The sequence below is a fragment of the Branchiostoma lanceolatum genome, chromosome 9 (genome assembly GCF_035083965.1).
Source record: "Branchiostoma lanceolatum isolate klBraLanc5 chromosome 9, klBraLanc5.hap2, whole genome shotgun sequence".
Lineage (NCBI taxonomy): Eukaryota > Metazoa > Chordata > Leptocardii > Amphioxiformes > Branchiostomatidae > Branchiostoma > Branchiostoma lanceolatum.
The window spans coordinates 11,909,737-11,926,888 of NC_089730.1; the positions used below are offsets into that span (position 1 = coordinate 11,909,737).

General features: G+C 39.9%; 1 protein-coding gene across 5 annotated transcripts in view; it reads left to right on the top strand.

The window, feature by feature from the left end:
• Nucleotides 1-17,152, top strand: part of LOC136441977 (divergent protein kinase domain 1A-like) — a 65,757-nt gene that overhangs the window by 36,413 nt on the left and 12,192 nt on the right. For all 5 annotated transcript variants that reach the window (XM_066438549.1, XM_066438551.1, XM_066438550.1 and 2 more), the window contains 2 exons: nucleotides 9,956-10,087; nucleotides 15,682-15,789. In XM_066438549.1, the coding sequence (XP_066294646.1) occupies nucleotides 9,956-10,087; nucleotides 15,682-15,789 (240 nt within the window). The remainder of the gene's footprint in view (nucleotides 1-9,955; nucleotides 10,088-15,681; nucleotides 15,790-17,152) is intronic.

The window sequence follows — 17,152 nt, forward strand, 5'->3', positions numbered from 1 at the left end:
CTATGAATTAGCAAGTTTTCTCAGGTCACTTGATTTCTCCATTTACTATCAGGGAGTAGTTCATTAGCTGCTTTTCCCTCAGGTGTTTCATCAGTCCATTTTTTCACACATTAGGGGTTACATGCAAACACTGTCCACTAAAATAGCCCTCTCTTGGCTCTGAAGAATGCTTTGCAGGTCTCTTGAGGGCAAAGTTGAGGGTTACAGATCGTCCTCCCACCGCCTGAGTAATGATGACCTAGAGGCCTGTCTACAAGTTGCCAGCGCTCTGCTCTCTCAGGCTTACCTTCCTTTCCAGGCAAGTTGATTGTACCTGATTTTGTAGCCCACCAGGGGACACATCCCGCCACAGTGTGCATTAACACTGCCCCTTAACTGGACGGCATCACAAAACTGGCCACTGGCCATCTGTACTTATCTTTACTGGCGACTGATGTTGGCTCTTTACAGGAGATAGCCTTGTTGTTCCTCAGTGATAAAATGCAAACGGACAAGAGGCTGAAACGTTCATTTTGTACAGTTAGTGTCTAATCAAGGTATGTAAGACATTCATTTCTAAATCGAGCCCTGTTAGTTGCAAAATATATTTCATGTACATGTAGTTTGATGGACAGATCACACATACCCGTACGACATATTCTTCCTCCCAAAATGCATTGACATTGATCAAATCCAACCTCATCTTCATCACTGTAAATTGGAAGAGCCTGAACTGTATGCACTTTGGTACTTGCCTTTTATGGCACCATAAACATTTCATCAGAGCCAAAAATACTCCAGAGTAACTTCAAATGAATTATAAATGGTCCGTGGTGGGCTGACTCTTGACTTCATGGCAGTCCATAGAAACTTTACGATGATAGAAAGTGTCTACCCAGGCCCATATTCCCCCAGCAAACATTTGATGGCCTTCAATATCCTTTATGTCCTCCGACCTGATGATTGTATTCCGACATTGGAATCCCTGAGTCTGATCCTTGTAAAATATCCTAGTATGCCAAGTTTACTGGTGAATTTTCTTTTTACAAGGTAGAATGTCAACTGCCATTTATGCTTGTGTTGATGTGTGTTTTTAAGTCATTAGCATTTGTATTGATGCATCATGACAAATACGAGCAGAAATGTGCAATGTACCACGTTGGGCATCAGGGGTGCTATTTTTACCTTCTTATCCAACCTATATTGGCAAGTCCTTACAGTTTAAGAAATCAAGAATCTTCTTATAACAAATGAGTAAATACCAAAAAAGTTTTTTCTGTCCATCCAATCAACTCGACTTATCGTGAAAGCCACCTCTGGGTTGAGCCAGGTTGCTATTCCATGCCGCACCTTCCTGCCCCAAAGTGTGAATCTGAAGTTGGGCGACGGACCAGGCCCATTGCTCATCCTGACATCTTCATGCGGAAATCCCCAGGGTTCAGCTGCATCCAAATTGCATCCGTCTAAAAGCCAATAGGATCGGCTGGAATGGCCCACAAGGCGGTGATGTGGACCCACCATAACCCACAATTTAACACCTCCGTGCAGCGGGGATTCCGACCAGCCAGATTGGCCATGATGGATGACTCAAGGTCACAGGTCAACACCACCCAGTTGGGGTCAAGTTCAAGGGCTATTTGTCCTCCAGGCAAGGGAAAAGTGTGAGATTTTTGGTCTAATGGTCTTTTTATTTTTGCAAGCAGATACCGGGTGTGTCTTGTTTGCTGTTGAACTCAAAATCTGGTTTTGGCTGACAACGGTATTTGATTTTTACAAGGCAAAAAGTTTTTACACATGTGCTTATGGTACTTTTCATCTTGGTGACAGAAGAGATAGGATGATAGGGGACCCTTTTTATGACAATAAATAATTTGATTTCAACATGATGGAAGGAAAATGCACAAATTGTTTGCCTGAAAATTTGAATGTATTTCCACACAACTCACAGCACACACACACCCTTGTGTTATTAGAACACACAATATGAATAGTCAAAGTGGAGCAATTGGATGTCAAGAAAAATGTATCCTGTCTGACTCATCTCAATATTTCATCATGACAGATACCGTATGATACTCCCCCGGCACTGTTGCATTGTGAAACTTTTGACAGGGTGACAGATTTATTTCCCATGTCTGTCCCCAAAGACGACATAACCCTATCCTTCAAAAGGGCAGAACGCCCGACCTTGTCCCCACTTAGGCCTTCAGAAATGCTCTCTGGATTTTGGCCTGCTCACTGGATTTTGGCACATCGCAGCCTGAGATACACATACTGCTCTAGGTCTGGTGTTTTGTCTGGCACTACATGCTGGAATCTGTGATGTCTGATCATCACAAGCTGGAACCAAGGGGATCATAGCGAGATTATCGGCCTCTCTCATCGCTGGGGACGTGTGATTACAATCCAGTGTCACAATTCCATGCGATGGTAAGTCACGTAAGTGGTAATCAAGCGATTCTGCTACTTCGCTTTTTGGATCAAAATCCGTGGATCTGCAGGCGGGGGATCGATCCTAGGGTCCATCCCACTTTGGACGTGTTGTTACAGTATGGGATTGTATTTGTCATTTCGGATGATGACATAAAGCCAGTAGCCCCGAGTATGAGGGAGCTTCAGGTGTTAGCTTCAATCATAATATCTCTACACATAACAGAACCCAAAACACTTGTTGAGAAGAGAAGGGGTGATCATGACCTGGTTTGCTTGGTAAGAATGTGAGCCATAGTCAAAGCCAAATCACATTACCGGCTACTTGAAAAAGCATCCCGCTTCTCCTCATTTGAAGATGACAAAAGAAGAAGATTAATGAAGTCTAGATACTGTGTGTTGTAGGGAGACATTGGCCTTTGCACAGATGTGTTAGTTTGCTCAGGGGCTTAGAGCCAACATGATGGGCGTTTTGGATTTCAACTGCTCCACCTGTAAAAACATCTTCCTCAAAATGTTTTTTAGGTTTAGAAATTTGATTGCGTAAGTATAAGAGAGATTTATACATGTAAGAGTGGCGTCAACACTTAGATGTTATATTGGAAGAAAATTATGACGGACCAATGATTGTGAAAACTAGAAGTGTCAAGTGATCTGCTAGCAAATCGATTTCCTTGTCATAAGGAAGAACTGACATTTGAAGAAATCCCCCCTGTGGCAATGTTTATGTTAAAGCACAACTTGCTGATACATTTGTCTGTAATGGGCCTGGGGGGGGAGTTGAACCTTGACATACACAATGTAAACCTACATGTGTGTCCTTGGAAAGTTGACTGACATTCTTTCAAATCTGAGCAAGGTTCTTTTCTTGGAAAAAGTAGAAGGGTATACCAAGGAGGTTTAAACCACCTTGGGTACAAATGTATACGTAGGGAGGGACTAATGAGGGGGTAGGGTAGAATAAAGGGAAACTATAACTACATGTATAAGGATGCCATACCTGAAGCAATAATCATGATTATTTCAGTATGGTATGGAATACATGTGTGTATGTAATGATATGTGGTTGTCTTATGATTACACATTGTAATTCATTTCAACTGAATGTTGAGTTAAACTACTACATAACTGTGTAATCAAAAGAATACTTAATAAGTATTGCTGAATGACTCATGACCTGAGATACTGAAATTGGTCCCAAACCCAATCAAGGCCATATTATACAGAAGTCATATATGATTACCATGTTGAACATAGTCACTATTGATATCAAACTTGTAGACAAGTGTACCAAATATCCTAAGTTAAAACTTGTGTAGAGACAATTGTAGCCAGTACTAGCCACCCTAACTATGAGTCCCCAACAAGATCTTCCGTAAATCTGTACATATGCCAAGGCATCTGAGAAGATTAACAAATGTATAAACCTTTCTTTCTGCCCTTTCTTTTTTTGCCAAGGTGGTTGTTAAATGCCCTTTCTCCACACATAAACTGCAGGCACATGTGGTTTGCATTGTTTCTTTGTCTTGTTTTTCTCCACCCTTTCACTAATTCTATAGTCAAGGTCCATTTGTCTTGTAGTTCCTTGACAGTCTTAAACTAGAAGTTGTGTTTGCCTCTATAGGAACAAGTTTGCTCTGCTATCTACATCTCTCCTGGGGGACTGATTTTTCTCATGTATGAAAGAGAACTTAGACTTCAGTTTATTTGGTTTGTGAGCAGTATACACTCAAGTTAGTGACCTTAGTTAGTGAAGTTGACAAGAGATCTCCATCAGACCAGTAATGGTGTGTAGTTGGTGTGATTGAACAGCCAGACACAGTCAAGAGCAATGTCTAGTCTGGGAGCAAAATTGCCACAGAAATTACCTCCAAAGATAGGCTTTTCTGTTGATGGAAGAGACAGTGTTTAATCATTTAGGATTGAAGAGCAGTATTCAACTTCTTTTCCTCATGGCTGTTGACACAAAGCACAAAAGGTTGGGGACACAGAAAGTGATAGTACTAACTACTAGTATTAGTGTAGATACGTGATATACTATGTATATATGTTGCTCACAGTGGAATACATAAGGAGGAGTTGAATAATTCTCTTACTCAATTGTCTGTCTTGTTGACAATTGATGACTTGTATTAAGTTTCCTCTGTGCTGACCTTAATTGAACTTGAAAATCAAAAGCTATGGTTGTCTTCAGATATATGTTGATATATCAACGTCTTACATTGCGGCACATACAAATGTATGTACTGGGAAAGAAGCAATTTCCATTCAAAGCTATATCACGGTCATCCCTCTGTGAATTTTGTAAAAACTCGGTAAAAGATGGTAGCTATTCCAGCCGTAATCCTGCGTCCACCCAGCGCAGACATTCCAATCCAACACCACCCCTATCTACGTATCAATCAAAGCGTGTCCTCGGTGGTATTCACCGACATACAATCACAATTACATGGAGAACTTTTCATGAACGACCTTTCCGTGGTGTAACATTGAGCTCACCCTTCAATCCAAATGCCACCCTGTCTAGAATGATATCCCTGGCTGAAGGTTACAGGGAACAATTACAGGCCCAGACATCAGCTAGAGCTACCAATCCTAACGTTTGATGATGGATCTCTACATGTACCTGTTGGCAGACAACCATCACCTATATGCAGTAGTTGCTGTCAACAGTAACTGTGATTTCTTACCTTATAGGACATGTACCCAAATTGTTCAAAGTCAAGTGCCATTACTGGGAAGTAATAATAAATGTACACGTAGATGATCTGTGACTACAGGTACCGGTTATCTACAGAAAAGAATATCTGAATTTTTGTATTTATCTACATGTATATTGCCAGTATAACTGCTATTCGGCGTAACACACCAGCTTCGAATGGGGGATAAGATGACAAAAAGGTGTACATGGAAGCTTGAGGGGAGGGGAAGAAGGACTGGGACATAATACTTCAATTTCTTGCTGTATGGAAATATATTGTACATTGTATACACACATGCATGGTCGAGGTGCCATTCTAAGAAAGACAGACTACTAGTAGGTGCAATGACCCAAACATCAGTACTGTATTTTTCTTTATCATAGCCCTGATCTTTGCATTTCAGAGACCCCCTCCTTTCTCCCCTCCCATCAACCATACACCATCTAAGTATCCTAGCCACTATTCTATTTTCCTTGGGACATCTCTTATTGAAATCTACTCTCAGGCTATCTGCTACCAGCATTTCCCAGAACTTTGTGCCCAGAACATGTCAAAGGTCATGTTAAGGATGTCTGCCTTGACATTGAACCATCCCTGCTTGTTAGAATGATTTAATGTCTCGCTGATAATGACACTTCATCTAGAGACAGGCCTTTGCAATCAAGGGAGCAAGTCATTTACAGTTGGGTAGGTAGCATTTATCGCTAAGTCGACACCATTGCGTGTGATGCGACAGTCTGAGCTGGCGAAGTTGGTAGTTATCGTTGTTAATAACTCCATTCAGTCCACATGTAGTTCACAATGACTTAGACTAATGGTGCCTGACACTCTTACACTTGATTGCAGCTTGGATTAGTCTTTGGTAATAAATTCACTAAGACAGATGGGTAGTAATTACTGTAGAGCCATGCAAATGTAATTATGTGCCATTGCTTATCAGAACATTGGAGGATATTAGCAAGGTGGCCAAGGTTTTTCCTATCACATTAAATTTCTCTTTTAAGGAAATATACATTGTATTGATATCAATAATAAAAGATCATGATTGCAAGTTTTCTTTACTGATAGATCGATTTAGAAATCAATTCTTGGGAATGTCAGTTCGTGCTTGCTTAAAATGATTTAGTTTTATCTGACTAAAATCTACTAAGCGTGCCATGGCAGTATCAATATCAATTGTAGAGGTGAAAATTTAAACACTACCTGCTTGTACCAGTCATGATCAACAGATGCTGTGCTATCAGGTTGCTACCCAGTGACCTGAGACCTTCTCACAATGATCACAAATCTTCCAAGTCTTGAGAACTGCATTTTACCATATGGCAAAGAAACTTGACTCGCTCAATCACTTTTGTGAAAAGCGTCTGTCATTTGTGTACATGTGAGTCAAAACAGGATACAGCTGCATTTCAAAGACTAAATCAAATGGGCTTTATTTTAGAGGCATTAAGTTTAGATATCATCATGGTAATAATCATCATGTCAACTCATAATTCTGCTGTGTGCCCTTAGACTGCCACGTTTAAAAATGGTGAATTTCAACCAAAGAGATCTGCTAATACAGCAACAGTAACCCCAAGGTATGCACTCTGAAAATATCCAGGTGTTAAAGAAATTCATGAGAATGCCTTAAAAACAGTGTTTTTCTAAATACGATGGCATATTTACTCATGTAGGGAACCCGGCGGAATTATGACATGTTGGCAATAACCCCACCAAAGATCCTATATTCTCTATATCATCAAACCCACCAACATTCATATGATATGAAGTCATCACCTGTTTGCATCTCGGCCAAAATTCTTTCACTGCCAAACCACAAAAATACCACTGTCAGGTCAGATGTAAACGTTGATGAATGTTTTATCAGTTCCAAATGCCATGACTTTGATGGGCCACTCAGACAATTTGCCCAAGCAGAGAGGAGGCTCAGTTAAATGGTTGGTAGCATTTAGTCCTCGGGTAGGAATCATTCTGGGTTCAGCTGTACCTTATCAATATTACATGGAGTGGAATGTCAAAAACACTTGAGATTATGCATGTGTATGAAGACTCTGTGGCATCAACATATGGCCTTGTCTCACTCATAGCCTTCAACTTGTAACAAATATATCTTCCACCTTGCCAGATATTATTCAAATGTAGGCGAGGGTTCACAACTTTTGTCAGTTAAAACTTGCTCAGCTGTGAAAAATGTTATGAATATTTCACCCTCACATTCAGAAAATGCCAGTGAGTTTATTATGTGGTAAAGTTTACGGCTTCCTGCATCTTTGTTTACTGTGTCATGTAGTTTTGTATTAATCAGGAAACGTATGCCAAAGTTGACTTGTGAATCTGATAGATTGGTGATTCGAATGTATTGATTTACACTCCCCTGTGCATTACTTGAGTTGTGTTCTTCCATGCAGGTACAGTATATCTGTATCCTGGGCAGTTTGATATGTTGATGGTGACAACTATTCTGCTAGGACATCTATAATTTAATGTGAATTTATCTGTCCTTACATTGTTAATCACACAGTGGTGGTGTATAATATCTTATCAACCAGGGCTGTGTCCCTATTCATCAATCTGTCTCGGGACTGGAGAGATCGGGAGATATCTGATGGTAGCTCATAATCAGTAAAGAACAGTGACAGGCGTCATCATTGATTGATCAAGCTGAAGAAGGTTAGACATCCAGAGGATATTAAATGGACCAGACAAACATTTGTAAGACTAGCAGCTGGATAGTAAAATCGTTTAAGGAATGCTTGTATCGTGTATGTAAGAAAGGTTAGGTTGACACTCGCTGGGGTCTATACAACACCAACCATGTAGCATTTCAGTCTTTCTATTGTACTGTTAAATTATAAGAAAATATAAGTAGTGCAAAATGTATAGATAGAGTATCTGTTATTGCCAAAATAAGCTTGGTATCATAACTTCATAAAAATCTACCAGTGAGGTCTTTTGAATTTTCAACTCAAGTTCAACTTTCAACTCCTAAAGTATTGAGTATACTATAAGAATAAATAGTATACACCAAGAAAAATCTACACAGAGTACATTAGTGTGTATGTTCTATTAGAACGCCAGCAGTTTTTCAGGCTTTAGGCTGTAGACCATTACTATTTCCTATCCTAGGCTGCATATTATTGTCTGCTGTTGCACTGCAATGTCTATATCATTGTTATCTAGAACTAACTCATCAGAGTCAGACTAATCTTCAAGAACCCTAAGTTTCACCTTCTGTATTTTAATTTGAAACATTTGATTTATGTTTAGATTATTGTGTTCTGTCTTTCTTCATATCTTCTTTTAAAACAGCAATAGATTTTGCTTTTGAAACCATATCTATGGACAGGAAACATGATCTGAATGAAGTACATGTATAAAGTATGTCCGTTAAACAGCCAAGGGCCCTGCAGTGATACAAAGTAGTGAGATAAGACTGTGCTGCTAATACGTCATCGATCTTTGGCTCAGAGAGGATTTCGTGTGAACTGATGGAGGAAAGAGCAGCAGCAAAGGGTTTCCTTGGTCTGTTTCCTGTGAGATTGGACCGCCTCACCCATCAATGCCAGGCCAGCTTTTATTTTCTGGCTTAAGGTCTGTTATCTGACCGGAACGTAGACATTGTGGGAGTTCCTAGGTGTGAAGTCTGATTAAGTTACAGGCATGGGGTATACTTATAGTGATGAGAGTATAATTTTTTAACAAAGCCTGATATATATACATATGTAGTTGTCAAATGCTGTAAGAGTTACTTTTGGATATAGGAGGTTCTTTGTACACAACCAGGTACAGTTCTCACCTGCCACCTACATCGGCTACTTATAGCGGTGAGAAACAGCACTCCAGTCAGAAGCTCTGAAGAAGGTGTCTGATAGACATCGAAACGTTAGCAGGTGAGAACTGTACCTGGTTGTGCACAAAGAACCTCCTATATCCTATATTCTACCAACCTGATGAAATTATTTTCGGAAGTAAGAGTTACTTTTGGTTAACAATTTTATTTGCAGCTAGAATTTACTTGAGTCTGGTAGCTACATGCACATTCAATGTTTTTCTCAGTATCTACCCTTCAATTCAAGTTCAAACAACAATATGTTGATACAAGTCTGTAGTTCACAGACTAGTTTCCTTGATCTTTTAATGATTGTGCTGACTTTTAAAAGGGAAGTTATCTTCATCCTGCTTTTTTTTCATTTTACCACTGTAAGGGGTAAAATCGTTCCTTAATACATGTAGTTAGAGGGTTGATAATTCATATCTCCCTGGTATTCCAATCCTCCAGCAACCCTACAAATAAGACAGAAAGCTCTTTACTGTACATGTTCCTCAATCCTGTAACAGTAGCTGTCTGACGGCATGCAGGTACATAATGAATAGATGTTGGCTTTGAAAAACTGTTACCAGTAATGAACAGACTGGTCTGTACATGTAGCACAGGTATTTCAGTACCAAGGTTAACCCAAGCATCTTTCATTCAGATCCCTTGTAGTGCCTAATGGCACATAGGGCTGTTTCCTTGCTGCTTCAGTAGCAGGGTATATTTTTACAGAGAGGGGTTGCCAGCCCTTCTCTTTAAATGTGCTTGAGGCACCTCCTCAAACACAGGACCCACATTTACGTCCCTTCCGAAAGACGAGTGCAGCCCCAACAGAGATGTCCTGACCCAGGAGCAAACCAGGAGCTCAACTACCAGTTGAGCTATAGGGACATTCCTAACTGGCTGCTACCAGTTGAGCTATAGGGACATTCCTAACCCAGGCATTATTGGAGAAATAATGAAAACAACAACAGAAAGGTCATGTTGCTTACATTGTTGTGTTGTTGTTGTTGTGTGTTTTGTGCAGGCAAGAATGCCCATGAAGATTAAGACCCTGGTGGTGATCTGGCTGGTGATCTTCATCGGCAGCTGGGCAGTCTACTTCAAGTACTCCTCCTACACCGAGCTGTGCCGGGAAGACGCCTGTAGGGCCATCATTGTAAGTACTTCACATCTCGCTGCTTTCAAGAAGATAAGTCTTACATAAGGTCTTACATAAAGACTAAGTGATGTCATAGAAGCAGTGGATTGCTCACTCAGGCCTCCTTTTATTTGAAAGGCTCATACCCTTTCCACTAGATGGAAATTGCTGAACCACCATTAAGGAACCAAGGTTGGATTTGTGTGACCTTTCATTGTTTAGTTGGAATATGAGGCACAATGTAAGATTGTGATTTAAAAGACAACAATACACACAAAACCCGTTGACTGTTGATTGCTCAGTGGTCACAGCCACCAGTGGAAAGGGAGTTTTGACAGAGATTGACCAAGAATGGAGAAAAGAAGTTCTGTCTTCAATCCATGCTGTTCAAATTTTGTTGGAATTTTCCACATATAATTTAACACAGAAATGTATTCTGCAAGGAGATAGTCAACATAAAAATCTGAATCTGAAGTCAAAGCTGTCTGGAAATATTACTCACCACTATTGGTCAAAAGTTGAATATTGATACATTATGTATCAAACAGTTCGAGGTCTAGCTACATGTGCACATTGGAGCGGAGTCACAAATGGGTGAGATATGAATTGTAAAGGTAGCTCAGTGCATGTACCATTGTGCTTCTCATGCCAAAAAAGTCTCTTCAACGCTCAACTGAGCATGACATTAACTGTCTGCAATGTTTAGCCTCCAAACTACAAGAACACTCACACAAAGTTTTAACGTAAAGTGTTATTGGCATGCAATTTTCTCCCCATTCCACATTATTATCTCCTTGCGGAATAACCTAAGTACAGGGAATAAAGGAAGTGTTCTTACCCAATCACAGTCAACAATAAATGGTGGACTCAGAATAGGGTCACTGTAGTTTGTATATGTGTGCTTGGGTCAGACTTTTATAGAAAGTCAAAGTTATTTCACTGCTTCCATCATGCAGGATACCATGAAAATTAGACATATTTCATGTGACACAACATATTATTGTATGAGGTTTGTTAAATATTATCTCATAAATGATGAACATCATAAATATGTAAACACAAGAGATGTAGAAAGAGTAATTTTCAACCTCCTTGCCTGCTGAAATCTCTTCATCAAGGACGGCATAAAATCAGTAATGTTCTGCCATGAATATTTTATGTGATATATAGATGTGCTGTTTATGTAACATAACTTTCATTTGAAAGGCTCGTACCCTTTTCCAATAAGTGAGGAATTATCGACAGCCACTGGCGTAGTTTCCTCGGTATGAGGAGCCTTTCAGCCACCTGGAAATGAAAGAGGAAATCCATGAAGGGAAAAGTGGAGGATGGTGCTGAGAAGTACATTACTTCTGTACCTCATGGCTGGTTAGGCAGGGAACTGGTCTGTTTGGAGCAGATGCAGCGTTCTCCAGGAGAATGGGAAAGCTTTTACAGAGGAGGAGGCCATGAATCACATGAAAAGGGGAAGCTGCACACTTTTGTAGCTCATCGAGACATGACTGTAGACATATATATATAATATCATCCTCTGGAATAAGGCTGAACTTTCTTCATCATGTAGACAATCATGTAACATCTTCTGAAATAAGGCTGTACATGTACCTTCTTGATCAAAGCTTTGATCTAGAAGTCTTCGATTACTGTTTTTCAGTACCCCTTTTTGAGGTTTAATGTGTATAGGTTAGAATCAACCTGAAGTTTTTCTGACAATAAGTATTAAGTTTTCTTGTGCATTTACTTGTATAAAGCAGATTGTCCCAAGGCTTTTCTTGATGTAATAGATACTGGCTGAGGACAGCAGTCTGTAATACTGTAACTGGTAAAAACAATATTAGAGTAACATCTCATGGGTGGATAATGCTAAATGTTTCACCATCCATTGCTGTTGCAAAGTCAAAAGAAAGCTGCATGCTTTATAGCTTAGTACTGTAAATGCAAGTATGCATGGTTTTAATTTGGTGGTAGGGAGAAAATGGAATGTTCGTGCTGGATTTGAGTTCAGGTTTAAAACAATAGTAGCGCTATACAGAAAAGAGGAGAAAAATTTTGCGGTGGTTTTAAGTTCGCACTAAAGAGTTAAGCACAAAAAACGCAAACATAGAACCACTGCGAACATTTCTGCATTTACAGTAAATGATCCACCCATTACAGTCACACTGCAGTGTTTCTCTGTGCAGAAATCCAATGCACAAGTCTGCAGGAGGTAAATTCATTTTCATAGCAGGTAAAAGAAGCAATATATTTGCTACCAGATGGAGTGTGTGAATGTGATATCATTATTAGCTCATATAACTGTTCACACAAGTACATTTTACATTGCTACTGGGTTTCCCAAAACCCCTGGGGGGTAAGAAATATATCAACATCAAACAACAGACAGGAGAGATTTACACCGGCTGCCTGAGAATTAGAGTTAGCGGTATCTCCGCAAAACATGAAAATCCGGGCGACAGTGACAACCATCTGGCGATTCAGTTGAACAGATTTTACAAGAAAAGCTGCTAATGTCGGATCAACTCCATTAAGCAGCGCCAATCGATAAGTGGGCGGGGAGGAGAAGTTACGAGGTACTTTACGGGATGTGACCTGTTTGCATGACAGGTGTAATGTTTATTCCTGCTCCGGATCTGCCAGCCATGCCCCACTTCATAATCCTGTTGGCTCAATGGTAATCAATGCAGACCACCTGTTCCCTTGGCAGGCAGGACCAGGACAGTTACCTGCTTCTCATCATACAAAACACCTTTATGTGGAGTGTAAAATATATAGGAAGGACAACACATTTGGATAGTGACTTCAAGGGCTAATACGATATCTGTGGCTATAGCTTGAAAGACAGATTCAGAATATTCTTTCTGCAGTTCAGAACAAAGAAAAACTTGACTACTAGTAGTAAGATTTTTTTATATGTAAAATGCACTACAATATTCAGTTTTCGTTTTATTCTGGCCACCTGTATTTTAGCTTTCAATCAGGAAGGGCATGAAATGTCAAATGTTGCTTTCCCTGCTCTAACAAGGACAAGTGTTCAATATCATGTATAATCATTATAGTACACTCCTTCAGTGATAAGAGAATGTCAACCGAATACATGTAATGGCATCACTAGCTGCTGTATGATTTCTTGAATTTAGCTGAATCACAAATACTAGTCATGCTATGCTGTTAACTGTATGACCAAAAAAATCTATTTAAACAACAGTACTGTACATGTGATTTTGGGTCAGTGTATGTATGACATTCCACAGCTAGTAAGATGCTTCTCGACTTGTCATTTCATTACACGGACATCAATGGCTGTTATGGAATGCTTTTGAGTAGCAAATCTTAGTCCATTTGATAACCAACTACACAAATGTCGAGATTTACGGAGCCCCGAAGTCCGCATTTCTCCAGGGGACAGCAATGGTAGTGAAATGGTGTGGACTCCATTAAGCCTTGACCCAGATTGCATGATGGGTGATTTTATAGGCCAAATCATCATGCGTGTTAACATTGTCAATTTACTGGTGTGCTCATCAAACATACTGTGACTGCCCCACTTTCCTAAATTGCTAATAGTCCTTCATCCTTTCCTTAACTCTAAAATACCATGTAGGATATTCTGATATTGTATTCCTGTGCAAAGTAGCTTCCTACATGTAATGTGCATGTGACAAGATAAATTACAGGCTGAAATTCCTGTCCACTACACAAGTTTCTTCCTTGATTAATGACCACTTGCATGGTTCAGTACCAAGTGTTGCATTAGAAAATGTAGTTCCAGTTGCATGACAGGGTTGGACACATAAGAAAACAGCAACTCATCAGTGTAACACGTTATTATGCTCTATATTTAACACATGTTTTAAGGTTAAGGGGAAGAAAGTGTATACATGTATGTCTCTGTGTGTGTGTGTTTGGAGGGGGCTGATGTTTGTGTGTGATGGTGTGTGTGTGTGTGTGTGTGTGTGTGTGTGTGTGTGTGTGTGTATATGTGTGTATGTACATGTATGTGTGTGAGAGAGAGAGAGTGGCAAGTGTACAGCAGGTACTGTGAAAAAAAGACTCCTCCACACCTGAAGTGCAAACACGTCTGTTAGTGCAAACACGTCTGGTTCCTGCAAGATGGAAACAACAGATGTTAAAACAGATACTGAGTCAGTGTGAATGTTAGCTGTGAGCGAGTGTATTACAATGATAAAGCAAAGCAGGGAAAACACACTTGTTGATCATTTGTTACAACACAATATATGTATATTACACACTTGTTTCAACAGTAAGTTAACAGGCAGAACTGCGACCTTGAGGATACACTGAAGGTCATCCAGGCAACTTTCAAAATACCAATGTCTTTAACAAAAACAGAGAGGTCCAGATGGTGACATATCCATCTTGTCAAGGATGGCCCTCTGAAGTTTTGTACTAATGCTAGTGGTGATCCATCCATGTTAGTACTGTTGCTGTAGCAGGCAATCTTTCATGCTTTCACTAATTATCTGTTAATGATATATGGTCTGAATCAGCTCCACTGGAACATAGCCCACCCACTACATTTTGTGCCACTCACATAGAAACACAAAGTCATTATTTGAATGGTGCAGGAGGGTGTAGGTTTCCAGAACAGCAACTGCATGTGATAGTTGACTCTTTCATCAATGTCTTTGATCTACAGTTGAGCTATTCATAATCCATCTCCTGATCTATCAGTATCTTTATTAACGAGCCTTCAGGCTGTGTTCAGATAACACTTCATCATTGATCTGGAAGGTGACACAGATGGCAGCGCCAACATAGTTTCAAACTGTGAGAACTAAGCCAATACCATAGATGGGCTACTCTTCAATATCAAATGTATGGAAGGTACTTCGCACCATAGAGGGTCACACTTCCATATTGGCAGTGTTGATGATATCTCAGTACCATAAAAAGGTATTTTTGCAATATTAGTAGCTCTGGATGGTTTTTCAGTACCATGGAAATGTATTGTTGCAATATTAATGGCTTTGAAAGGTTTTTCAGTACCATGACAAGGCCTTCATGCCAATGTTGTGAAGTCTAAGGTATTTAAGCACCAGGCAAATGCGTTGCTGTGATAATAGTAAGTTGTTGAGACTGTGTAAACACAGGCTATGAAAGGCAATACCTTGATATTATGGGCATGGAAGGTTTTTCAGTACCATGGAAAGGTAACACTACAATATTAGTGGTGTTGAAGGTATTTCAATACCATGAAAAGGCCTTGCTGCCATAGTAGAGAAATGGAAGGTATTTCAGTACCATGGAATGGCCTTTATTGCTACCATAATAGTGAAGTGGAAAGTTTTTCAGTAATATGGAAAGGCCTTGCTGCCATAGTAGTGAAGTGCACACTAGATGTGTTCAAGGTATTTCAGTACCATTGAAATGTACTAGTATCACTGCAAAATTAGTAGACGTTCAATGTATTTCAGTACCATGAAAGGCCATACAGCACTATGCAATTACCAGAAAACAGCTTATTTTACCTTTCATAGAGTTTGTTTGATATCCACTCGTCAGAAAATGTATTCATGGTAGGGTTGACATGTGTTTTATGACTGATAGTTCTTTGCAGCAGCTAACCTGTTGTTCTGTTTGACTCCTGACAGTGTGACCGTTACCACAAGGGCATCATCACCGGTCCCCTGTGTCCGGCCCTGTGTGATGACCACACCATCACCCTCAACCAGTGCCTGTCCAGCCACCCAGCCAACCAGGTCAGTCTCTAACACATATCCACCCCCTTTTTTACGGATATGGGTTGTAGTACTGCCAATTTCCACTTTGATTAGTAGATAATTGAAGATGTGCATCATACATAGCATAGTGTTATAACTTATAGGGATTGTGTGTGCGTGTGTTACAGGAATTGCATTATATCTTTCTTCTTTTGAAAGGTTTTCAATTCAGCATCACTCCTGTTGATTTTCCACTCACTCACTCACTCACTCACTCACTATCCAATTTATTTGAAAGATGCAGAGACTTTAGCTTGGCTAATTTTCTTCCTTCAACTTTTTTTCTATTTTGTAAAAGGTATTTGATAGCTTTTCAGCACCAGGGATAGATGCTGAGATATGGATAAGTAGGGATAGACAGTAAGTCTGTTATTTGAAAAGAAATAAAGTATTCTGACAGACACTAAAGCTAGGGAAGTCACACTTAAAGCACACTTGAATTTACTCCCAAAGTCCCCCTCTTTTCCTCTCAGCAGGTTATGAAAAGCTTTTTGAAGATTACCAGATTGTAGTGTGATCATGCGAAGTTGAAAGCTTGGACCTTTTCTTGAAAGCCCTGTTCAATCAAAGTGTATTCTCGGAGCCTGATTGCCGTCTACACACAGATTGAGGAACCCCTGGAGGTAGCATGATGCATTCAGCTCACATGAACGCTGTGTAGTGATGGCACTTACTGCAGACAGCCAGGCACTTCCCGTTATACAGACAGGCATTCCAGTCCACAAATTGACAGCTTACGCTCTCGAGAGGTCAGAACGTTGGCCTTGGATCAGTCGTAGATGAACCGAAATGGTTCTGTGGAAAGCCAGGACTGCCCTGTCCAATCTAAGTACCTGTTCGGATTGGAAGATTAAGCAAAATAGCCATGAATTGTGCTTTCGATATTCTAGAAAGTATCTAAGATAAGCTATAGTCGCCATTATGGAAGCAGATTGCCGTGTTGTGTCAGGCTATGATGGAAAAGTCCAGCAGGAGGATATTCCATTATGATGAGTAAACTTGTTCTTCTAGCATCATGTGCAATTTTATAGAGTGTATATAAAGGGTGTTACATGTTTCAATGTTATACTTGGCAGACCTTCTCAGCTGCAATTTTGGAGTATTGTGAATTTCAGTCTCATCATATCATAACAGTGTAGAAAATCCATTAACTTTTCTGCTGGTAAAAGTACAATTTAGAAACTCATGTTGCACAGCAGAGTAACATTGCCACTTACTATACTGCATAGTATCACTGCAATGAGAAACTTGGAAATCTTAGTGTATACCAGGTTACCCTTAACATACTTTTAGCACATGGGGAAAAGAAGTTATGATGTTTGACATGTTTGATATTCAGTTG